General features: G+C 38.6%; 1 protein-coding gene and 1 long non-coding RNA gene across 4 annotated transcripts in view; one reads left to right on the forward strand and one right to left on the reverse strand.

Moving 5' to 3' along the window:
- The window catches only part of SLC33A1 (solute carrier family 33 member 1), a 43127-nt gene extending 33712 nt beyond the window's left edge, over positions 1 to 9415 (reverse strand). For all 3 annotated transcript variants that reach the window (XM_060099054.1, XM_060099055.1, XM_060099056.1), the window contains exon 1: positions 8212 to 9415. In XM_060099054.1, the coding sequence (XP_059955037.1) occupies positions 8212 to 8986 (775 nt within the window). In that variant the 5' untranslated portion in view covers positions 8987 to 9415. The remainder of the gene's footprint in view (positions 1 to 8211) is intronic.
- Positions 9416 to 9690: 275 nt separating this feature from the next.
- Positions 9691 to 26416, forward strand: LOC132490604 (uncharacterized). The gene is made up of 3 exons (XR_009532575.1): positions 9691 to 9786; positions 15611 to 15727; positions 26314 to 26416. It is a non-coding gene; the product is annotated as an uncharacterized LOC132490604 (long non-coding RNA).
- Positions 26417 to 26657: the final 241 nt, after the last annotated feature.

Raw genomic sequence — 26657 nt, forward strand, 5'->3', positions numbered from 1 at the left:
AGAGCATGAAGGGAATTTAGACACCTATCATCAGTCCACTGCTCTTTCACAAAGGAAGAAACTGAAATAGATATACTATGTATCTGGCCCTGGGTCTCCAGCTAAGTCTTAGCAAGAAACAGAATTTTCTTTTATGTCACAAATCTCTCCCTTTTAAGCATTTGCTCGAAATTATGCTGAGAAGCACTCCCAGAAAATTCTGTTTTGATTATAATACAATATAGTCGTATCTTATTTGGGGATTAGATTTTTGAAAGACAGCATGCAATGCAAAAATTGACTAAATACAAAGCTAATTTTGAAAGCTTCCTAAGCGTTTGGTTTTCCTAACGCCTTAGGAAGGTGCCATGTTTAGATCACATACTTTTTCATTAACTCCAACAATGCCAGGTTCTCCTCTGGGGTAGAAGAAATGGTTTCTTCAATCAAGCACTAGATTAAGCAGCTGTCTGACTATCAAGATCCCGGTTGTCCCAAAACACTAGACTTAAACTCAGCCCAGGATGCAAGACTGAAGCTGAGAGGCTAATAGATTCAATGCTCCCACCTCATGCTAAATCTGGGGCCTGTATCACTGAATAGATGGAAATGAATCACTCTTTCCATTTTTTAAAATATGTTCAGGCCAAGCACAAAATCCATTTTAATTAAACATGTATGACATTATCTCTACTCTGCTGCTATGATAGGAGGTTCTTGCATTCAGCTTTTGTACAACCTACATCCTGACACCCCTAAATCACTTTCTGTAAGCTGAAAGCTGAATTCAGACTTTTATAAAACAGTTGACAGTGAGCATTCCAAACTATCACATGAAGATGCAGGGTTCATCAGAATAGCTAAAATGAAAAATAATGGTAACATGAAATGCTGGCAAGGATGCAGAGAAACTGGATCACTCACGTATTGCTGGTGGGAAGATAAAATGACATAGCCACTCCAGAAAAAAATTGGGCAGTCGCTTTCAAAAGTAAAAAATGCACTTAACATAAACAAGCATTTGTACTCTTGGGCATTTATCTGAAAGAAATGAAGACTTATTTTCACATAGCAATAGCCAAAAACTGGAAACTACTCAAATTGCCTTCAATGGATGAGTGGTAAAATATACTGTGGTATGTCTAACAAATGGAATATTTCTCAGCAATAAGACTGAACAAATCGTTGATCCATGCAACAACTTGGATGAACCTCAAAGAAATTATTCAGAGTGAAAAGAGCCAACCTCCAAAGGATACATACTGCATGATTTCATTTATGTAACATCTCTGAAATAACATAATTATAAAGATGGAAAACAGATGAGTGGCTGCCAGGGATTAGAGACGGAGAAGAGGAAATGGGTACAGCTGTAAAGAGGCAACCCAAGAGTCTTGTGGTGATGGTACAGTTGAGTATTTTGATAGTGGTGGTGGAGGTTATATAAAGCTACACGTGATAAAATTACACAGAGGTACACACATACACACATAAATGAATATATGTATAACTAGTGAAATCTAAATAAGCTCTATGGATTGTACCAATGTCAATTTCTTGGTTTTGATATTGTACTATGGTTATGTAATAAGATTTTAACAATGGATGCTAGGGGAAGAGTGCATGGGACCTCTCTAAACATTTCTTTGCAACCTCCTATGAATCCATAATTACTTTTAAATAAAGTTTTTAAAAACTAATGGGAAATTTAAGAATGCAAAAGTTCTACGACTGTGCTAGGAATAAGAAATGTAGGTCTCAAATACAAGACAATATAAAATATCTAAAAAGAAAGAAATCTTTAGGTGTTTTGAATCATGTATTCTGTAGCCTTAACTGATGATGATTGGACTTCAGCTATCATGTGTTCAAAAGTAAAGGGAAGGGACTTCTCTGGTGGCACAGTGGTTAAGAATCAGCCTGCCAATGCAAGGGACATGGGTTCAATCCCTGGTCTGGGAAGATTCCCACATGCCGTGGAGCAACTAAGCCCATGTGCCACAACTACTAAAGCTGAGCTCTAGAGACCGCGAGCCACAACTGCTGAGCCCACATGCCACGACTGCTGAAGCCAGCGTGCCTAGAGCCCGTGCTCCGCAACGAGAAGCCACCGCAATGAGAAGCTCGCACACTGCAACGAGTAGACCCCGCATGCAGCAATGAAGACCCAATGCAGCCATAAATAAATAAATAAATAAAAGTAAAGGGGAAAAATTAAATTAAAAATATTTTTCTTAGATAACACCAAACCAAGAAATAGAAATTCTGTAATGAAACAAACATCTTGCTTTTTGAATATGCACCCCATCCTTAATAAATGTTTCAGCATGCACACTCACATATAAAATACATACCAATGCTATATATATAAAATAGAAAACTAATAAGAACCTACTGTATAGCACAGGGAACTCTACTCAATACTGTCATGGCTTATGTGGGAAAATAATCTAAAAAAGAGTGGATATATGTATATGTATAACAGATTCACTTTGCTGTACACCTAAAACTAACACAACATTGTAAATCGACTATACCTCAATAAAAATTAAAAACAAAAATATGTATTTGTGGGCTTCCCTGGTGGTGCAGTGGTTGAGAGTCTGCCTGCCGATGCAGGGGACATGGGTTCGTGCCCCGGTCCGGGAAGATCCCACATGCTGCGGAGCAAGACTTACAAACTTCCAGTTACAAAATAAATGCATCCTGGGGACAAAATGGGCACCATGGAGAATATAGTCAATGATATTATAATAAATTGGTTACAGATGGTAAAAAAAAAAAAAATGTATTTGTGACCTAAGATATATATATACACATTGTAAGATAAAAACCCCACATTAAAAAATATAAAATAATAAAAAGAATGAAAAAGATGTATAAAATGCAACATTTATCCAAAATTGTATTTAAAAGAACAGGTGGAATCAGGGGTTTTATATTTTTCATTTAAAAAAATAATAAATTTATTTATTTATTTATTTTTGGTTGCGTTGCGTCTTCGTTGCTGCGTGAGGGCTTTCTCTAATTGCAGCGAGCGGGGGCTACTCTTCGTTGCGGTGCACGGGCTTCTCAATGCGGTGGCTTCTCTTGTTTCGGAGCTCGGACTCTAGGTGCGCGGCTCAGTAGTTGTGGCGCATGGGCTTAATTGCTCCGCGGCATGTGGGATCTTCCCGGACCAGGGCTTGAACCCGTGTCCCTGCATTGGCTGGTGGATTCTTAACTGCTGTGCTACCAGTAAAGTCCCTATATTTCATTTTTAATTTTCTAGGAAAACATCTTGTATTAGGTAAGTATATTTTGCTTTCTCCAATTAAATTATAGTTTTCAGGAACACTATAAATGAAAGTAGGAGACTGCTTGTAATTAGTGAGGTTCTGACTGTTTTGTTGATAAATTTACATACTAAAGGCTAATTTAATTGGCCTCCAAATAAATTTCAATAAAATTAGAAGTGAAATTCAGAGTAAGACATATGCCAAATAAAATCAAATACTTTTTTGGTTTACAGTGTATTTTGTAAATTGGCTTTTATGCACCCCATCCACAAAAGCTATTCTACAGTTCTTTACTGGACAAGGAAAGCATACAGTACCATTTCTCCTTTGCTTTGTTTTAAAAAGAAAAAAGGCTTTAAACCTTCTTTCTGGGGTATGGTCCCCAGTTTTTAATATTTAATCTCTCCTGAATCTAGTAGCTCCAGTATTCCCAGCTATCTCACTTTACTACTAGGGCCCCAACATTTGAAAAGAAGTTCACTTCTTCCTTTGTCTATACTGAGATGTGAGATCCACCAGATTTATGAATTTGTTCCATTCAAGGCAAAAATAGAGTGAAACTGAAGGACTGTATATCATATACTGTGTATGATATTTACCCAGGGATTAACTTGTAAGGTAATGGATTCCTTTTTTAAATTTTTAGAAATCTTAAGTAATTATACAGTAAAACAATTTTTTGGTGTACAGTTCTATGAATTTTAACACATGCATAAATTCAAATCATTACAGAACAGTTTCAACACCCCCAAAACTCCTTCATGCTATTTATTTATAGTAACCTTCTTACCCACAACCCCTAGCAACTACTGATCTGTTTTCTATCTCTATAGTTTTATCTTTTGAGAATGTAAGGGAATGTTTCAAGCCTAGATTTAGGTGCTAAAGAATGTATTACAGCCTACATAAGAATAACTGATCTAGAAATGGGTCAGTTAGTTCTGCCCAAATTCTAAATTGCATTTCTAAGCACGTAAAATATATTAATGAGTACTGCTTCAGAAAGCAAGACAAAGAAATTTGTCACTAAGTCAGAATTAATGGTCCTGCTGTCTTCCTAATTCAAAGCATGAATATCATGAGTCTCCCTGGTGGTCTAGTGGTCAGAATTCAGCACTCTCTCTCTCAAAGCATAAATGTCTTAAAAATAATGTTTTTACTATTATTATCATCAGTTTGATTACCTTCATACTTAGAGCATCTGTTTTTTCAAAGCATCATTTCATTTTTCTCTGATTTACTCCTATATGTGCAGGCCTATCTATAGATAAACAGATTCATAGCTCTAATATGTTTGGCCCTCTTCTCCACTATCAGACTATACTGCTCCCTGTCTCAAAACCCCAATATACTGCTCCCATGCCAATCACTTCTATTCATTGTTGTTACCACTGCTTCTATTTTTTTTCCCTTTTTTTTGGCCATGCCATGCGTGTTATATGGGATCTTAGTTCCCTGACCAGGGATCGAACCTGCGCTCCTGCAGTGGAAGCATGGAGTCTTAACCCCTGAACCACCAGGGAAGTCCCTACCACTACTTCTAGAGGAGCAGGCCTCGACTACCAGTTCGCAGGCTGGATCTGGCCTAAGGACATATTTTATGATTATAGCAAATGTTTTTAAAATGAAGAAATAAAAACGGAATTTCCAGCTTCTCCTGAATACTCATAATATCTAGCAATCCTGGGATCCTACTGCCACAAGAGAACAATTTATTGGAGATGAAGCTACCTGCCTTTAAAAGGGCATGAGTTTTTCAGGTCATCACTGTCCCCTCCAATACCTACAGTCCTGCATCAACTCATCATTTTGGTTTGCAAACCTGCACTATAGACTATAAATTCCTTGCAAGCAGAGAATGTCCAGGTTTTATTCATCAAATTGTAACACCTATCACATGACCAGTACCAAACAGGCATTCAATGCTGAGTAAATGAATGACAGGGTCACTTTAAGATCAAAATAACAACACAACAACAAGAAACCCTTAGTCTGTAACTTCTGGGCATCTGGCATTCTGGGAGCATGTTGATGTGTTTTAGACATCAGCAGTCAGAGTGCTGATTTCTCTTATAGAAAAGCCCAATCAGCACATATTATATTCAGGTTTTGAGGCTTTTTTTTTTTTTTTTTTTTTTTGAAGTTTTTCCTAGTTTCCTACCAACTGGAGGAAAAACACCAAATAAGGAGTCAGGAAACCTAAGCTGTAGGTATATCTATCTCTACCTCTAACTAGCCAGTTAGAATTTCCTGATCAGTTTCCTCATCAATAAGAATGAGGAACTGAAATATATGATCTTTTCAAGGCATAAAACTTTATGTTCTAATCTCTGTGTTCTACTGGGTTACTCTCACATTGCTTGAAGCTTAAAAGGTTATCTCTTTTTGCTACTAAAGATCCTTGAAAGCCAAGGGGGCAGGAGCAAAAAAAGGCTACCTCCGAGTTAAGGACTGTTCTGTATCCCTGAAGGTACCAAAAAGCTAATCTCAGCATAATCAAGGTTTTCTTTCTAAGGGACTGTGTTTTCATCCTCTCCTTCCTGTTCTAAATTTACTATTTAGATTACTGCTTTCTAGATGGCAAAAACTGTTTTCTCAATATATTCTATCTCTATGTATCTGTAACTCAAAACAAAGTGCTAATAACAGAACGTATTTCAGACTTTTAAAAAATAATTATGCCTCGGGCTTCACTGGTGGCGCAGTGGTTGAGAGTCCGCCTGCCGATGCAGGGACGCAGGTTCGTGCCCCAGTCCGGGAAGATCCCACATGCCGGGGAACGGCTGGGCCCGTGAGCCGTGGCCGCTGGGCCTGCGCGTCTGGAGCCTGTGCTCCGCAACGGGAGAGGCCACAACAGTGAGAGGCCCGCGTACCGCAAAAAAAGAAATAATAATAATAATAATAATAATAATTATGCCTCTTTTTAATTTCCTCATTTTGTAAACATCTGCCTCAATGTTTGCCTCTTCATTTATTAGCTAAGCAACTGTATTTCCTGCATGATTCTTTCTGTGCTCTCTAAATTCCTCAAAGCCACTGGTTACTCTTAGTTATACTAAGTTCCCCCCCCCAAAAAACCTATAAATGTGATATGTACAGTCATACAAAGGAGAATGAAAATGCAGGACTCTTCAACTCTTATTAAAAAGTAAGCTATTTTTACAATTTCCTGGAGAACAAAGCTCAAATTCCAGAACAAACAGCTATTCAAAATAATAAATCAGTGTAAATAAAAATCCAGTGGCACAATTTTGATTTTCCCATAGGGGAACAGTTAATGGCATTCTCTGGAATGATATTTTATTAATCACTCTTTTATCACACTTATGAGAAAGCTCTAATTTACTTAGTAATTTAGTTTCCATGGTCTCTTCAATCTTGATTTCTTTATTGAGACTTTCCCATGTTAAGTAACACATCATCCTATTATCCCTTTTTGGTGATATGAACAGTCCCAGTAAAAAAGGAAAAGCAAGACACATAAAAAAGCAACGATGCATTCATGAAGTATTTGTAAACAGAGAATTATCCATATAGCAGGAGTGGGACCCCAGAACACTCAGAGACAAATCTGTCTAGGTGCAAAGCAATATCTCTCAACCATTGTTGGCCATAAACCAACTGAGGAAAAGTATAACTATTATTTCATCAGTAGTAGTGGCTCACTGGCAGTTTGAGGAGGTAGCAAGGGGGTCACTTACAGGGTGTAGGGGTGTGGAGGGGGTGTATACGATTTCAGTAATACAGTTGGGAATCCCTTCCTCCCTTCCCTGAATATTATGAATAGCCCTTAAACTTCCCTCACCACACACCTTGCCCTGACATTTACCCTGTTGGGAATCCCCTAGTACTAGGAAAATGAGAGAAAGTTTAGCTGTTTAAACTTCAAGAGACAGTCACCTAAATTGATCATCACTACCAGAATGAAGAATTCTACTATATTCCCAGTGTTGGTCATTCCTGATATTGGTAATTTTACTGTTTCTCAGTTGTTAGGAAAGTTAAAAAACAAAACAAAACAAAAAACAAGAAAACCTTACCGGGCCTTGTATTGTGCTCATGCAGAAAGAGGGGGAAATCTGTAGAATTTACACCCAATTTCCTACGGGATAAACTTCAAACTCTTACTCATAGCAACTAAAGATTTTGGTCAACAACCTTTAATTTGGTCACAACCTTTCTTTCAGCATCATTTTCCAAAATCAGGCCCCACAATGACTGCTTCAGGCACTCTGAACATTGTATGTACTGTCTTGTATCTTTCTGTACTTTGCTGCTTCAGTGCATTTTCACCTGGTGTTTTGTGCATTCTGGAACTCTACTTACCCATTTCATGAAATCTTGTAATTCAACAACAGCAAATGCCAAGCCTGACTCTGGCAAGTTCTTCTTGTGGGCGGGACTTGGCTTTAATCATAGGAGGCCCTTTGAACCCTGTCACTTAGCCTGCTCATTAATGTTTAAATGAATTAACCCTGTTCCATTCACCAGAAGGCTAGATGAGGGCTCTTGGTATAAGGGTAGGGGTAGAAATGGACCAGAAAACATGGAGCTAGAAACCTCAGTCTAACAAAAGACGAAAGGAAAATTCTGAAATAAGGCTGGGCTCATGTCTTCACACTAGCCAGTCTTCTAACAAATGTGCATCTGAGTATTATTAGGCAAGTGCCAAGGTACCCCTAGACTCAGAGTTTTGTTTGCTATGACAAAACAATGTTTACTGGATGGGTTGCCTTCCCCTGCTCACTTCAGAATACTGATCAATTATGATTGCTCTAATGTAATCATTGTGGCTGAAGCTCATTTTAGTAGAACAGAAAACTTACCTCGGATTATCTCCCATAAAATGATTTCCAGTACATTCAATAATGGTTCCTTCTAACACCACACACACTGTCAAAAGGATTCATAAACGTACAATAAACCTAACAGCATAATAAATTAAATACACTACCTGAAAGAGTAACGATTCCCCTGGGTTGAGGTTGAAACCGCAAATATTTGTTACAAAAGTCGGCAGATTCAAGGGCCAAAAACAAAACATTGCCCAAAAAGTAACCGGCTGTTTGGCCCACTGAATTGCAAGTAGAAGCATAACCCACGTTTTCCCGGGATAACATAGTTAACGCCCAACCATCCACAGCGATGTCCTGAGTAGCTGCCAGGAATTCAAACAAAAAGAATGTCACAGTGAGAGCAACCACATCGGGGGTTTTGCCATCTGTATTTCCGAGCAAATGGTCCACTTGAGTGGAGAGATATATCATGAAGAGTCCCAGTATATACTGTGTAGGGACAAGCCAAGATTTGCGACGACCAAAGTTCCTAAAGTAAACCGCATCAACCAACGGGGCCCAGAGCAATTTGAGACTGAAGGGCCAAAAGACAAAACTGAAGAAAGCTTGATCTGTATAGCTAACATTTTTGCTCTGTAAAATGAGTGGGATGCTTCCCGCCAGGCCCAGTGGAATGCCCTGAAGCACGTAAAGAAAGAGCAACAGCAAAATGCTGCTTAATTCCGCCCGGCAGCTCCGTGGGGGTTTTGAGAAGTCACTAGCGCCGATATCCCGCAGAAGAGCTTCTTGGTCCCCTTCCCCGCCAACGAACTCCGGATAATTATCATCCCAGGCGCCCGGCGGCAGAGGACCGCTCTTCATATCTAGAGAGTGGTTAAAAGTCCCTGGCCGTCGTTGCCGACTGCTGTCCTTGTGGGAGATGGTGGGTGACATATCAGAGACGATGCAGAGCCCCGTCTGCAGGAGGCCAGGGCTTAGCGTCTTGGATCCGTCTAGTCCCAGGTCCAAGGCTGTCGCTCTGGACCAGGTTCTCGATGGCTCAGGGAGGGGGGCAGGGCGCGGATTGATAAGGGCACCTCTTACTGTGGCCCTGAGTGCTGAAGCCGGGAGTCAGTCTCCCGGCGGGAAGCCCAGGCGATGCCCAGGTAGATGCCCCTTGGAGCGGCGTCAAAGAGCCTGAAGGAGCCCCCCGGGAAGCCTCGCCGGGGTCTGGGCTGGAGGAGGGGGCCGTGTTGCTGCGATGGAAACGGGCCCCTAGCTGCGGCGAGACCAAACAGCCAGTCCGCCGACCCACCGCCTGCTCTAGCCGTCACCAATGCGGAAGCCGGTACTTTTCCCCACGGGACTCCAGAGATACCAGATAACTTCCTGTCTCGCGCTTCAGGAAGTGGTCCTAGTCTCAAATGAGTCCTCAGCCCGCCTCCAGAGCAAGCCAATTTGGAAACGCTCTCCTGGCCAAGTTCGGAAACAATGCTCGGTAGGAACCCGCAGCCCCAACGGCTGGGACCTCATGGGAGGATTAACGCGGGCGCACCGTGCGGCCGGGGCGGGGCGTCGCGCGAGCTCCGGCTCTGTGAGCACTTGCAGCGGCCTGGAAAGCGTGGGCGTCGGTCATTGGGCCCCTCCGGCCACGTGATGGCGGGTTCCGCTAGGTCGGACCTCACCGCCGAAGGTTAATACGGTTCAACCTTTGAAGCCCGGGCGACGCTGTGAGGGCTCGTTACTAGGCTTGGGTGGGTAATACCCAAGCTCCAGGCTGGGAATTTTGTGATGCTCCTGCTTTCGTAGGCCGGGCAGAAACAGAGAGGAGGGGGATTGAAGTTTACGGACTTTCCTTATCAGCCGGCAAGGGGCGCCTTGTGTCCCCAAAAGGGTAAAAAAGGCCTGGCTAAAACGTGAAGCGCGTCCCTTACAGTGCCTACTTACTCATGGAATGAATGAAACTGCTCAGGTGGCTCTAGGTTTCGTTGTAGTCCGTTTTTCCAAAGTGGTGGAAGAAGCGTAGGGGAACTGGTGTCTGGGTAACAAACTAGTTACATTGGGTAGATTGGAATGATAAGACTCGTTACATCCCTCTATTTTTGAGCTATTGTAAAAGATCTTGTAAGAGCCAAGTATTAAACTTTTGCTTCATGTTAACAGGTGTGAGTTATTGAAATGATCCTACAGAGAACTTAACCTTGAGTAACCAGTATCGTAATTTGTAATGTATAGAAAATACGTTACCTATAAAAGTTACATATATACATATATCTGTATATATGTTGCTTTCTATTGGGTAATTAAATACTAAAAACAAAAACTTAAAACCTATAATTAAAGTTAGGGCGTTCCCTGGCGGTCCAGTGGTTAGGGTAGGGCCCTTTCACTGCGGTGGCCCAGGTTCAACTCCTGGTTGGGGAGCTAAGATCCCGGAAGCCCGCGCAATGCGGCCAAAAACAAACAAACAAACAAACAAACAAACCCAAAACAAAAAACTGTAATTAAAGTTAAACCTCACACCATTTAAAAGGTAAAACATGTTATAGCTGGCCTCTTACAAATATAAATGCAAATGTTGAAGTAACTGTTCATCTCAAAATTATTCGGAAAAAAAGATTAGCTTCCTGAAGATGGACCTTAAAATTTGAATACAATATTGTATCTTGATCAATAACTCCAGAACCTGAATAGAGAGTTCTTGTATTTTATACATGAAAGTGCCATCAAGCCTCACATTCAGTAATGAATTACCCATACTGGTTAAGGATACCACCTACATTGTTAGTTCAATGAGAAAGAAAGAAAAGAAGTAGGAAGGGAAAGCAAGATCATTTTAGGCTTCTATTTTCTTGAACTCCCATAGCCAATTAATTGGTCACCTGTCAAACTTCTTGGAATATATCCTCATGACCCATTTTATAAAGTGTTTCCTGGCTATTCCTAGTCTCTAGGAAAATGTGGTTATTCTGAACTCTTTGTTATCACTTTGCTTTAAAGCTTGCATTGATAATGTTTTTTCCTGACTTCCTTCTCTAAACTCATGTCAGGGCTTATGTTGTCTTCATGTTTGATTTTATAGTGGCCAATACAGTGCTGACACATGGTAGGTATCCAGTAAATTTTGTCAAGTGAATTGTGTCATAAGGTATCAGAGGCTGAATTAATAATATGGCCTTTTCAGAAATTGGCAGTATGACCAAGGATAAATTTCTTCATGTTTATTTTCAGTTTCCACATCTATCAATTGGGAATGTGCTGTATTATTTATCTTCAGCAAAGAGATGTTGAATGATTAACAAAGAGTCATTTAAAACAAAAATGAAGTGCTGGAGAAATGATAATGAATTATATTAGATTTTGGAACTTGGAAAAAAATTGGAATACAAAAAATTACACACTTATTAAATGTAACCTAGAGCTTACACAGGAAACCAAACTATACAAATAGCACATTTCTGAAAACTAACATTATGCAATGTTTCAGGAAAGTTTTTGCAGGGATGGTAGTTCTTAAGTTCCATTTGTGGGCATCAAAGTTCTATTCACTTGCTGAGAATTTTTTTTAAGTACATATGCATAGTAAGTGACAAGTAAGTACTTGCTGAATGATGAATTATGTAACAGAAAGTTTAATACTAAGCTATGTAAGTGAAAATTATTTGTATTTCAAGACTAATTTTATAACATATTACAAATTCCCATTCATACTGTCAGCATCCATTTAGATTTAAATATTGCAAAATAGCCTTTTGTGTGTGTGTGCTTTTTTATCTTGCCTGTAAGATCTTGGTACATTCATGATTAAATTCTATTCAATTTTTATATGGTTAGAGAATTTCTTCAATTATTTTTTAAGAGAGGATGTATAGGTAAATTGAATTTTTGCTTATCCAAAAATTGTAGTTGTTGACTTCCAACTTCTACTATTACTGATAAGAAAGAAATATTCATCTTATTTTGTTTCTTTTGTAAATAGCTTGTTCTTTCTGTCTGATGCTTTAAGATTTTTTTCTTAATTTCTAGATGTGCCTTTTAAAAAATAAATCTTAATCCTTCCTGGTTATATTCATTATCTATTGCTGAGTAACATATTACTTCAAAACTTAGCACTTTAAAAGAGCAAACATTTTATCTCACAGTTGTTGGTTAGAATTCAGAAATGGCTTAGCTGAGTGGTTCTGCCTTGGTATCTCTCATGAGGTTGCAGTGAGATATTAGCTGGGGCTTCAGTCATCTGAATGCCTGACTGGGGCCGGAGAATCCACTTCCAAGATGGCACACTCACATGGCTGTTGGAAGGAGGCCTCAGTTCCTTGCCATGTGAGTCTCCCTGTAGAGCTGATTAGGTAGTTTTCCAACATGGCAGTTGGCTTCCTCCAGAGCAGGTGATCTAAGAGAAAGAGCAAGGAAGAAGTTACAATGCTTTTATGACACAATCTCAAAAGTCACATACTGTCACTTTATTTATTTATTTTTTAAAAATCTCCACCATATTCCTTTCATCAGAAGCAAGTGACTAAGTCCAGCCTACACTCAAGGGAAGGAGAATAAAACTCCACCTCTTGAAGGGAGGAGTATCAAAGGATTTGTAAACATAGTTTAATACTATCACACTGGGTATCAGTGAATCATTTCAATCTGAAGATAAAAATCTTTTTCCAGTTCAGCAAAGTTTTCTTCTATTATTAAAAAAAAATTACATGTAATAACTTACTTGTAGATTTTTAAGGGTTTTTAAAATTGAGACATTTTCAGGAAGGAAAGGTACAGTTTTGGCTTAACTCAGATGTAGGTGCCAATGGAAGGACTTTGCTATATTATAAATCATTTGAATTACAATCTGCTATTGTATTTGTCATCTAACCCCTAAATCCATAGGTTACTATTAGAGTTAATACTAACTACAGTTATAAATATAGTTATATATCAATTTATAACTATAGTTATGTTATTATTGTTAATATTACTAACCCCAACACACCTACTCTGTATCTCTGATACTGATATTACTACTGTTACTGATGTTTCCTAGAGCCTCAAGGAAACTCCAGGGATGTCAAGGATAAAAAAAAAAAACCATAGACTACTGAAATATGCTATAGTCCAATTATTTTCTTAGATATTCAGATGCTACAACAAAATATATTGAAGTCCATCAGACCAAGTAAATTTATATAGTAATTGGTACTTGTGGATTACTATAAATAAAAAAAATTGTATCTCCTTAGTGTAAACCCTCAGGACTATTCTTGTGTATTCAGATGGTCTTCATGTACTTACTCTATCAACTGTGACCTGTAGTTTTGACAGGTAATCCTGCATTTCCAAGTATTCGAAACAAACCTCTTAGTAACTTATTGTTTTTTAAAGCCCAGTTAACTTATCAGGAGGAGTCCAGGACATAGGTGTCTACACTGACTACAAGTTTCTAATCTAAAACAAGTGATCATACTGACCATGATACCAAAAAAACCCCCCAAAACAAGAAATTCAACAATTAATATAAATCTGATGTCTAAAATCATCCAAAAGGGCTTCCCTGGTGGTGCAGTGGTTGCGAGTCCGCCTGCCGATGCGGGGGACACGGGTTCGTGCCCCGGTCCGGGAAGATCCCAAATGCCGCGGAGCGGCTGGGCCCGTGAGCCATGGCCGCTGAGCCTGCGCGTCCAGAGCCTGTGCTCCGCAACGGGAGAGGCCACAACAGTGAGAGGCCCGCGTAACGCAAAAAATAAATAAATAAATAAATAAATAAAAATAAAATCATCCAAAATAATACAATTGCCCTTGACTATTTTCAGGCCAGCCAAGAGAGCCATACAATAGCTAATATATCTTGTACCCATCAAAAAAAAAAAAGATGAAATGATTAGTCATTTTTTAAAAAGGCTGTTTGGTTAACTAAGGTTGATCAAACTGATCCTTGATATTTAGTCTCCTGATTAGGTACAGGCTGCCTAAAAAATTAAATACAAAATAGTTTCCAAACGTCTCATGATATTTATAATTGTCCTCATTATGCCATTCTCCACAATCTGCCAGAGGTTTAAATGTTACTACATGGCTATCCAGAGCTGACATTCAACTAATAATGCTGCATCAAAAAGAGCCAAATCCCTCTTGGTCAATTCCTCTCATTTAAGAGCAGAATTTTGACCAAAAGCACTTTGAGGGTGAGGGATAGTCAAGAAATTCTGATGTAGGATATGGTGCAGTCTTGGTGTAATTAAGGTGTAGGTAGCAATGTAATACAATGCCAGATATTACATATAGTAAGCCAGCTGGTCATACATAATGTATACTCCACATTGAGTATCTAAACTGTTGAGGTTTTTTAGAGGATCCAACCCTAACCCTAAAAACATATTATCTTCCCTGAACTTGATACGGCAGTTTTAAAAACATAGCTTCCAAATTCTTTACCACTTCTCCCTTTGAGAGGTAGAGTCTATGTCCCTTTCCTTGAATCTAGGCTCTGTGACCAATAGAATACAGCTTAGGTGATGCTGGAATAATTTCCAGGCTCAAGTCTTAAGAAACTGGTAGTTTTCACTTCCTGTCTCTTGAGATAATCACTCTTAGAACTGAGTTCCATGCCCATACTTATGATACTGATGACCATTTAGGTTCTTTCTGGTTTGATGGTTTGTTTTCCCAATACCCTCCCAAATACATACATAAAATGTAAGATTTATATCAATATTATAAATGTGTATAAAAATAAAACATATATTTTAGAAGTGAAATTTCTGGGTCAAAATATATATTTAAAATGTAATATATTGCCAAATAGTCCTCCAAAAAGTTTTGTACTAATGTATACTGTTTAGCTGTGATTAATTGGATTTGCTTGCCCCTCATTTACCCTTTGTATTTCAAACTTGTCAGTCTACACCAGTATGAAAGCACAAAAATGTGATGTTATTTTCATTGTAATCTATTAATGATAAAAGCATATGTGCATGTTTATGATATCAATTTTTTAAAATGTTATTTCTTCTTTCCTGTGACTTGAGGCTGAAGCTCTCAAAAACAAGATATGAATTACACCAAAAAAAGTTACTTATAACATATTATTATATGATTGTTTTCCACTATTGCCAACAAAAAAAATGTCACTCACCATCTGGTTCTATAAGAATGAAGTCACTAGCCACTGTAGTCACTGACCTTTAACACACCCTGAAAGGAATTCAGGGTGGAAATCAGAAATGAGGCACTCTATGCTCTGGGAAAACTGGCAGAACAGGCCTTCTCATAGTGAAATATTTTCAGGAGAAAATTTTATGAACCAAATTTCTTGCATCTTCTCTTACCTAGAAAAGCACTAAAATCATTAACGGAGACATCTGCTCCTCATGACTAGCAGCAATCTTCTACTGAGATGTGTGCTTGATTGCATATATCTCTTTGCCAAAATCACACATACACTGACCTCCCCACCTTACCTCTTCTGAGTGCTTCCTCCGAACTCTCTGAAGGGCTGTCTCCCAGGCTATAGTCTATAGTCTTCAGTAACTCCCCAAATATAACTGAACTCAGAGCTCTCACATTGTGCTTTTTTTTTTTTCCTTTCAGTTGACACCATCAATCCATTTTTGTTCCTTTGCTGGTATCCTGTTTTTCCATTTGGAAGCTTGTGGAGTTTTCCTTTTTTTTTTTCAGAGTTCAGAATTTTCACCAGAATGTGTGAAGGTATGTGCATGTATGTTTTTCTGTTAATCTTATTCAACATTTATTAGGCCTTTTTGAAGAAAGTTCCAAATCTTTCATGAATTAAGGGAAATTTTCTTTTATAATATATTTGATTTTTCCTTTTTTTCTTTCCTCTTCATTAACTCCTCCCGGAAATCCTAGTAAACTTTTAGTTTGTTTACTGGACTTATCTCTTTAGTCTTCTCTTACAAATTTCCCTTTTCTGTTTTGCTTTATGTTATTATAAACTTCCAAACTAGGTCTGTCCAAAACAAATTGGAATTGTATAGTTAAACTTTGTGCATTTTGCCAGGGGTTAGGGAGAGGGAGGAATGAATAAGAGGAGCACAGATAATGTTTGGCAAAGTGAAAATACTCTGTATGACACCGTAGTGATAGTTATATGTCATTATGTATTTGTCCAAACCCACAGAATGTATGACACCAATGTAAACTATGAACTTTGGGTAATAATGATGTGTCAGTGTAAGTTCATTACCTATCACAAATGTACCACTCTGTGATGTTGATGATGGGGGAGGCTGTGCATGTGTGGGGACAAGGCATATGGGAAATCGCTGTACGTTCTGCTCAATTTTGCTGAGATAGAATAAGCCTATTTTTAAAAAACCTGTGCATTTCAAAATAATGTAAATTTATCTCATTAGAAAAATGACTGTAAAAAACTATTTGCATGAGGGTTGGAAGTGATGAAGGTTTGATGAATTAAGAATGGCAGATTATCAATAACTTGACGTTTGGTGATATTGGAGTTCATTATACCATTCTGTTTATTTCATACATGTTCAAAATTCTGTGTAATGAAAAGTAAGAAGAAAAACAAAACAAACAAAAAAAAAGTTGGTTAACAGCCTTAGTAGTTCTGCTATTTGGTCTGTTTCAGAAAACAAAAACAAAAGCAGAGAGAGAGAATTTAACTGGAAGGATATTGATGGCTTCCCAGAATCAGTGGAAGCCTGGGAGACCTAGCTTAGCAAAAACACAGAAACCAATGCAGCTTAAGGCTTGACAGCAGGAGTTATAGCTATGGATTTATAGGAAAATTTTGAAAAAAACTGCTCCAGGCCTGTGATCTCTGAGCTTCCAGCATTTCCTGGGCTCTATTACAAAAATTAATACCACCATCTAGTGGCCTCTTCCTAAACCTGTGTGTAGTTGCAGATTTCTTGACTGCTTTTCCAGTTCACTACCATTCATATGCTAGTGGACTGGAATCTTCTATATATTCCTCAGAATTTTTTAATTGCTTTTTTCTTGGGGGGGTAAGGGGGATCAGGTTTACTGAGGTATAATTTATGTACAGTAAAACTTTAGTGTACAGTTCTATGAGTTTGGACAAATATAAACCATTTTCACAAATAGTTGTGTAACCACCATCACAGTCAAGATATGGAATAGTTTCATCACTCCAAAAAATTCTCCTGTGCTCATTTGAAGCCAGCCTCTCCACCCAGCCCACAGCCCCTGGAAACCCCTGATACGTTTTATTTCCCTATAGTTTTGTCTTTTCCAAAATGTCAAATAAATGGAATCGTACAATATGTAGCCTTTGAGTCTGGCTTCCTTCAGTCCACATAATGCATTGGGATTCATCCATGTTGCTGCCTGTATTGATAGTTCCTCCCTGAGTACTCCCCTACCCCCCATTTTTTTGGCTGAGTAGCCTTTCATTGTATGGATGTACCAACGTGTGTTTATCCATTCACCAGTTCAAGAACATTTGGACTATTTTCAGTTTTTGGAGATTATGAATAAAGTCACTATAAACACTTGCATATAGGTTTTTGTGTAAATAAAAGTTTCATTTCTCTTGGGCACTTACTTAGGATAGGATTGCTGAGTTGTATGGTATGTGTATATTTAACTTTATAAGAAACTGCCGAAGTATTTTCTAAAGTAGTTGTGCCATTTTGCACTCCTGCCAGAAACATTTTTCTCTGCTTATGACCTTCTACCTGTTTTTCCAATATTGCCACATTTTACTTAAAATTTTTTTCTTCTCTCATTTTATGGAATTTCAGAAAGCTAGGAAAATGATGCCAAAATATTTAAAATAGCATATCATGTTTATTAACTATTTGTACTGCCTAATTTGTGAATTTTGTCTCTACCTTTCTCAATTGGGGTCTTGGTAATTTTTGTTTTTATTTATTATAATGTGCTACATATACTTTAGAGATTAACATACCTGTTCTTCTACTGTTAAAGTTTCCCTATCTCTTGTCATGTTCCAATGTACATGGTTTTAAAAATGAGGACAGAGTATATAATGCTTACTACATCATTGGGTACCCACAATGTGCTAGGCAGTGGAATATATTCTGAAAATAACATTTTGTACAGTGTTTTATCATTTACAGAGTGCTTTCATATATATTATCTAATGCTATATAAGAAAATTAAAAGAGAAGAAACACAATTGAATCAGGAGGGAAGGGGGCAGGGTACAACATATCAAAGAATGACATAGCCATTGAGGATACAACATAAATTGATTAGAACCAACTAGGTCCAAGATGGTAGAAGATTCGCCTTACAGTGGACCTTGAGCCTCATTATATGCTCATTGTAATTCATTAGCATATGCTAAATGACACACCCACCAGCGCCATGACAGTTCTGAGGCTGACCATAAAAGGCTAAAAAGCAGGCGGTGGCCCAAATCCAGGAAACCCCTGCCCCTACTCCAAAATAGTTGTAATGATCCTGCCACTCATTAGCCTATGAAATACCCAGCCCATAAAAACTAACCACCCCATATTTTGGGGCCTCTCGCCTTCTGAGGTGGCCCACACTCTGTCTCTGGAGTGTTTTACTTCCAGGGCTGCTCTTGCCTTTTGAGATGAGAGCATTCTGTCTATGGAATGTGTATCTCTCTGAATAAATCCCTTCTTACTCATTACTTTGTCTTTCGCGGAATTCCTTCTGTGCTGAGACATAAAGAACCTGAGCTTCATAAGTCCTGAGAGACCAGGTGTGCGATCTCAATTAAAAGACAGTGGGTTCAAGTCCCAATCTGGGTTTTGGCTGGGTTCAAGTCCTGTTTGAGTTGTACGATTTCACAATCACCCACAACCAAACATTCTTTTCATGTATATATTGTGGACAATTAAAGGGCACAGAGAAATGTCAAAATGAACAATAGAAGGACAGTCAGAAGATGTGTTGGGGCTTCCCTGGTGGCGCAGTGGTTGAGAGTCCGCCTGCTGATGCAGGGGACACGGGTTCATGCCCCGGTCTGGGAAGATCCCACATGCCACGGAGCGGCTGGGCCCGTGAGCCATGGCCGCTGAGCCTGCGCATCCGGAGCCTGTGCTCTGCAACGGGAGAGGCCACAACAGTGAGAGGCCCACATACCGCAAAAAAAAAAAAGATGTGTTGAATTGGCTAAGGAATGAAGAAAGTTGGAGAATGAGGTAACAAATGTGTGAGTGGGAGGCTGGCAAGTGGAGAAAGGAAGGCCATTCAAAGAGTTTTGGGTAAACATTCCCTTGGGTATCTTTACAATATACTTTCACATTTTTTAAAAAATTTATTTATTTATTTATTTATTTTTGGCTGTGTTGGGTCTTCATTTCTGTGCAAGGGCTTTCTCTAGTTGCAGCAAGCAGGGGCCACTCTTCATCATGGTGCGCGGGCCTCTCACTATTGCGGCCTCTCTTGTTGCAGAGCACAGGCTCCAGACGCGCAGGCTCAGTAGTTGTGGCTCATGGGCCTAGTTGCTCTGTGGCATGTGGGGTCTTCCTAGAACAGGGCTCGAACCCGTGTCTCCTGTATTGGCAGGCAGATTCTCAACCACTGCGCCACCAGGGAAGCCCTACTTTCACATTTTTAAATAGTCTTTTGAAATGCTGCTTACCTATCTTTTCCAATAAGTTGTTCCCAGAGAAGGAATTTTACTTTGGGCAACTAACACCGCCACTAGGGAAAGAAATCTTAGGTAAAATGGGAGTAGGTTTAAAAAGGCAGACTTTGTGAAGTTTCTCCTTTCAGGAAAAGCATCTACTCTTGTAACAGTCCCTAAGTAAATTTGGGCCACACCGCTTTTTTTTAGCCTCAGATTTGTGGTGTCTTGGTTGAATTGAGGCTCTGAATGTAGAGCTTATTACCAGAAAGATGCAGAAGTTTAAAGGCATCAAGCTATTGGTTACAAATTGAGCTCAAAATATATGCGAAACTGAGTCCCCTTAAAACTGAGCTCCCCTGCCAAATTTATGATTAACCTCTCTACCCAAAACTTGATTCCCTTTCTCGTCCCACTCCTGTCCCCCTCAGGATTGAGAAGTACCAAAGAAAAGGGGGGATTGAAACTGAGCAGGACCGTGCAGGGCCCTCACAAGTACAAAGGCCCCTCCTGTCCCCAGTTCTTTTTTGTTGAAAAAAAGAAAAAGGCTTTGGCCTCCTAGGCCTTCCCTGAGTTCCAAAGAGCAGACTCAAGCAATTAATTAAGGAAGTGAAAGAAACAAAGGAAAAGCAGTTAAGAAACAATAGTTTAGTGATAAAACAGAGTCCCAGTTCCTTCTCAAGGGCTATACATAACAATCTGACACATATTTTGAGTTGTTCTGCAGGAACTAAGACCACCACCCAGGCGAAGGATGGTGGTTACCTTCTGAGCACAAGCACTAGGCCCCAGACTGGTTGGAACCAGAAGGTTGGTGACTGAGATTCCTGAAACACCACCCTGCTACTTCACCACCAACCAATCATAGGAAAGGCAGGTACCCTGCAGTCCTCATCCCAAATGTTGCCTTTAATAACCCTTCCCTGAAAGCCATAGGGAAGTTCAGGGTTTCTGAGCATGAGTTGCCTGTTTTCCTCACATGGCACCTGCAGTAAACACTGTACTTTTCTTCACCACAACCTGGTGTCAGTAAATTGCCCTTACTGTGTGGCAGGTGAGTGGACCCAAGTTCAGTTCAGTAACATATGTACTTGTATAAGTATTATGATTCCTATTGCCAGAATACTATATTCATGGACATTATGTAAAAAGTGATTTTGACATATGAAAACAGCTTAAAGTCCTAAATTTAAAAATTCCATGTAGGGACTTCCCTGGTTGTCTAGTGGGTAGGACTCTGTGCTCCCAATGCAGGGGGTCCAGATTCAATCCCTGGTCAGGGAACTAGAGCCCGCATGCATGCCACAACTAAAAGTCCTCATGCCACAACTAAGGAGTCTGCACGCCGCAACTAAGCAGTCTGCATGCTGCAACAAAGATCCCGCGTGCTGCAACTAAGACCCAGCACAGCCAAAATAAATAAATAATTTTTTAAAAATTCCATGTAAAGTGTTATCATTACTTATACAAGAACAGAAAGCATACTACATTTCAAAACCTGAAGAGCTTCATTTTCTTCACCCTCACTGTGAGCTGTTTTATGAGTTACCATGTTTCATTCTTATATTTTCAGTTTTTAATATATGAACATGCCAATAGCAGCATTATTCACAATAGCCAAGATGTGGAAGCAACCCAAATGCCCATAGACAGTTAAATGGATAAACATATGTATATATATTTCATATAAAATAGAATTTTATTCAGTCTTAAAAAGGAAGGAAGTCCTTTCACATGCTACAACCTGGTTGAAACTTGAGGACATTATGCTAAGTGAAATAAACCAGTCACAAAAAGACAAATACTGTATGATTTGAGGTATTTAAAGTAGTCACATTCATAGAAACAGAAAATGGAATGGTGGTTATCAGAGGCTGAGAGGAGGAGGAAATGGGATGTGTTTTTTGCAGAATGAAAAAGTTACGGAGGTTTGTTGCACAACAATGTTAATATACTTAGCACTATTGAACTGTACACTTACAAATGGTTAAGATGGTAAATTTTATGTTGTGTATTTTTTTACCACAATTAAATATATAAACACCCAGTGAATTTGTGCCATGAATTTTGTTAAGGATAACCAATTCAAAAAAATTCATCAAAATCATGGCACTGCAAACAGATGAAAGAAACAGTGGTTAACAGGGCCATTACTCTGCTTTAAAATGTGCCCAGTAATACGTGTGGCTTTAAAGATTGTTTGGCAATGTATATTTTAAATATTTAATAAACAATAAAAGGCTAGAGCCAGTTGGCCTGGTTTGAATCTCAGTTTTGTGGTTTACTATCTATATAACCTTAAGTTAGTCTCTCTCTCTGTCTTCTCAATCATAAAAGGGCAATGAGAAGATAATGTACCCATCTCATAGGACTGTTATGAGGATTAAATGAGTTGACATATATAAGGAATTTAGAATAGGGCCTTGGCATATAAAGTGCTATGTAAGATTTACTACTACTACTACTACTACTACTACTACTACTACTACTACTACTACTACTACTACTACTGTTAAGGGTTTTCTTCATCACCAGTTTTAGAAACTTGTCAAAGGCAAGACACCAAAAATTGCATTCCTCCCTTTCCTAGAGATGATGAAGGGACAGGATTTGGCTGAATCAGTTCTCACCAGGAGGATGTCAGTTTGCCTCTAAGAGAAGGTGACCAAAATTTGAGAGAACAGTTGAGACAGAGGGCATAGCAGAGGTAATCAATAAAAATATAATTATGATAATAACATTCAATGATCTGCTTTAATAAAATGTGACATTCAAAAATATTGTATCATATATGGGTGGTTATTTCATTACACAATCATCTGTTGCTTTATGAAAGGATTAATCATAAGATTTTTAAACAACAAGCTTTTATGGTGTGTCTTATTATTTTTATTTATTATTTCAAACTTATAGCAAAGTTGCAATAAAGAGCTCCCATAAACCCCTCTCTTAGAGCATTCAAGGTTTGCCAACTGACCCAATAGTACCCTTTATAGCAAAAGTTTCAATCTAGGTGCATGTATTTCTCTCAGCTTCAATCTAAAACAGTTCCATATACTGACCTTCATTTTTTTAAGATTACTGTAGCTGATTGTATTTTCCAAGCATTGCACCACACTTGCAGTTCCACATGCTCTTCCAGAACCCTCTCCTTGAATCTGGACAGGGCTTGTGACTTATTCCATGAATAGAATGCAGAGAAGTAAACGGTGACTTCAAGGCTAGACAGAAAAGGCCAGACAGGTTCTACCTGGTTCTCACTAGTTCTTTCTCTGTCTTGCTCTTGTGTGTGTGTCTCTCTCAGACACTCACACTCCCTGGGAGTCCTGAGCTGACCCATAGGAAATCCAGTTACTGTGAAGCTGTGGTAATGGAGAGACCACATAGACACAGAGATGCCAGATGGGCTGCAGCTGTTCCAGCTCTCAGTTGTTTGAGTCTCCCTGTTTAGGTGTTAAGAGATGTGAGTGGGAAAGCCTTCACGTGATTCTAGCTCCAAGCCTTTGAGCCACTCTAGCTGAGGTCTAGTGGAGCTGTGCTCAGCACTGTATTAGCTGACACATTAGGGCAAAGAAGAGCTGCTCCTGCTGAACCTGCCCAAATTGTAGTAAAATGAATAATGTTGTTTTAAACCACTAGATTCAAGGGTGTTTGTTGCAAAGCAAGAGATAACTGGAAAAATTACAGACCTGTTATTTTTTTAAACGTGCCTCCATTTGGGTTTGCTTGATGTTTACTCACCCTTAGGTTATACATTTTAGGCAAAGCACTACTGAAGTAATACTATGGTTGCCTCATTACATTCATCAGGTGATGCACGTTAATGATTTTTTCCTAACTTCGACCACTTGAGTAACGAGGTATCCTCAAGTGTTTCCACTGTAAATTATTGTATAATTATATTTTGTATAATTATTATTTTGTTGGGAGATACTTTAAGACAATGTAAATAAAACCTGTTCTTGATCCTACTTTCATCCACGAATTTTACCATCCATTGATGTTTCTTGTCTGAATTTATTATTTGTGTGATGGTTGCCAAATGATGACTTTCCTTTTTTTTAAATTAATTTTTATTTTATATTGGGGTATAGTTGATTTACAATGTTGTGTTAGTTTCAGGTGTACAGCAAAGTGATTCAGTTGTACATATACATATATCCATTCTTTTTCAGATTCTTTTCCCATATAGGTTATTACAGAACATTTAGTAGAGTTACCTGTGCTATAGTAGGTCCTTGTTGATTATCTATTTTACATAGTGTGTACAAATGATGATTTTCTAACTCAATTATTCCTTTGAACTTTATTAGTTGACTATTATATGGAACGGTTTTCTCTCCATTTAATCATTTATTTATATCATCAGAGACTGATGGATTCCTAATTTAATCAGAGCGTACAATCTGTTTAGCATCGCTATTTTGATATATTGTTCCAGATTTGGCCAGTAAAATCTTTTCAAAGTGACTCTGTGTCCCTCTGAAATGTGCCCATCACTCTCTGAGCACTTCCTAACTTCCTGGCACAAAAAGATGTTCCTGGTCACCTTGTCCCTGCCTCAGTCCTGAGATCAGCCATTTCTCCAAGAAGTCCTAGTTGTTCTTGTTGGAGACTGGTATTTAAAAACCAGTATCTGGGTGCTAGGTTTGCTTGTTGCTACTGGATGTTACTGTTTCCAGGGCTTTACAGAGACAAGTGAACAGGTAACACTGTAGAGGGTAGTGAGTAATGATGAAGGAGAAAGGATTATGGGGGCACAAAAGAGGAAGAGACATCTAACCCAAGACTTCGGGGTTGTGCGGAGGGGAACAGAAATATTCTAGATAAAAGACATTTCTGTGCAAAAGGCCCAAGTCAAGAGAGATCATGTCATATTTAAGGAATGAAAGAAGTTTAATATGGCTAGAGAGTAGAGTGAGGAGGGCAGTGGTAATAGCAGGCTGCAAGGTAAACGGGCTGATCAAATTTCCAAGTACCAAGTAAGCAATGTTAGAAGTTTTGGAGTTTATCCTGAGAGCAATGGGGGCCCATTAAGAAGATTCTGGGCAAAGGATGTATGATCAAATTTAGAACAGTTGTCTTCAAGTGTTTTTTTTTTTCTAACTCACATACCATCCTAAAATGATTTTGAAAAACTATGTACTTCCTTCCACATTTTAAGTTGACCTCTAATATTCTTTGTAAGTTTAAAAGTTAATTTTTTTGTTAATGGAAGATTTAAAATATTAAACATTTGAAAGATGAAATAAGATGACCATGGATTATACATGAAATAAATACTTTAAGATATGATACTCATCAAATCTGAAAAGTCACGTAAATTTTCTCTGTGGATTTTCTGAAATGTTTCTTTTAAAATTTATTGGTCCCAGAAACCACACAATTACATTTATAAGAATCAGTATCACTATTCTGTGTTGCCTAAGTTGTTCTGAATTCAGGGCAATCTTCACCCTTAACCTTAATAATCATATAAAAATATGATAGAACAGGTAACAGAAGGAAGACCTTACAGGTTTAAGATGCCTCAACTAATCATTAAAACACTTCCACTTCTGCCAGAATGGAGTAACGAACTGGATGCACTCTCCTGGAAACAAAAATAACAGAAAACTCGGACAAAATATATGCAACAATGGTTGCAAGATACTGGCTATCAAGCAACAAAGGACAAATCCCTGAGAGACAGGAAGCAAAAAAGATGAGCCCTTCAATTGCCTCAGCTTACTGCCTTGATAATCTCCAGATTAAAGAAATAAACTTAACCATATCAATAATCACATTAAATGTAAATAGTAAAAACACTCCAATTAAAGCAAGATGTAACTATGTGCTGTCTACAAGAAACACTTTAAACATAAAGATACAAACAGGATAAAGGGTTGCAAAAGATATATCACGCCAAGAACCAGTCAGGAAAGCAGGCATGCTATTTTGGACACAGTAGATGTAAGAGTGAAGAATATTACTGGGGATCTAAAAAATATCATTTCATAACTATAAAGGGATCAATAATGATTCTAAACATTTATGATCCTAAAAACAGAGCTTCAAAATACACAAAGCAAAAACTGATAGAACTATAAGGAGAAACGGATAAAATCACAATTACCGTTGGAAATTTTAGTGCCCCTCTTTCAATAATTGATATATAAAATGAACAGGAAATTAACAAGAATAGTCTTGAACAACGTTTTGTTTCAGACTTGAGTTTGGGACCCACTATGACATTTAACATCTAACTGAGGATGTATACAGTGATAGGGACCTGGAGCTCAGAAGAGAGAGCTGTCATACAGCCTATTAAGGTGTTTTTAAGCAAGTCTATATTTTTAAATAAGTGCCCCAGGGAAACACAGGTGAAGAATAAGATGAGAAGAGGGCTAGGAATGGAAATACTGAAGAAAACCAATACTTAAGTTTCCTCCTATAGGAAAGATATACAAAGAGGGACAAGAAAAGATGATGGAGAACAATCATGGAGGTAAAAAGACACCTCTATGGTGCCCTGTAAGGACATACAGTTTCAAGAAGGAGGAAGGGGTGAATAGAGTCAAAAGCTTCAGAAGACTTAAGCTATAAGGATTCTGGTACATGCTGACATTCTTAGCCATAAACACAAGTGACCACTAGAATATATTTAAATTAGACATTATCTAATACAGATGGGGTTTAGCCAATCCTTAATGCCGGCACATCACATTCCATTCCATTCCAGGTGGATGTTAATGCAATTCTCCTATTGGTCACCACACTGTCCTCTGGATTGTTCACTCAGACCTATCAAGAGAACACAGTCTCCATGGCTTTAGAAAGTTCAAGTATCCATTTTTCACCTCGAAAAAAGGTAAGTAAAATACTTTCCTTGAGTGTGAGGTCCAGGAGGGCTTTGGGCCTTTTGATCCTGTAAATGTTTTACTAACAATCTGTCTATCCCTTCCCAGGTCAGGTACCCCTTACCTCTTATATAGAGAGGCAAAAGCACATAATCTCACTGGGCCTCAAATTTCTTATTAGTAAAAGTGGATAAGAACATCAATCTTACTGCACTACTTCCACGGG

The sequence above is a fragment of the Mesoplodon densirostris genome, chromosome 5, assembly GCF_025265405.1.
Source record: "Mesoplodon densirostris isolate mMesDen1 chromosome 5, mMesDen1 primary haplotype, whole genome shotgun sequence".
NCBI lineage: Eukaryota > Metazoa > Chordata > Mammalia > Artiodactyla > Ziphiidae > Mesoplodon > Mesoplodon densirostris.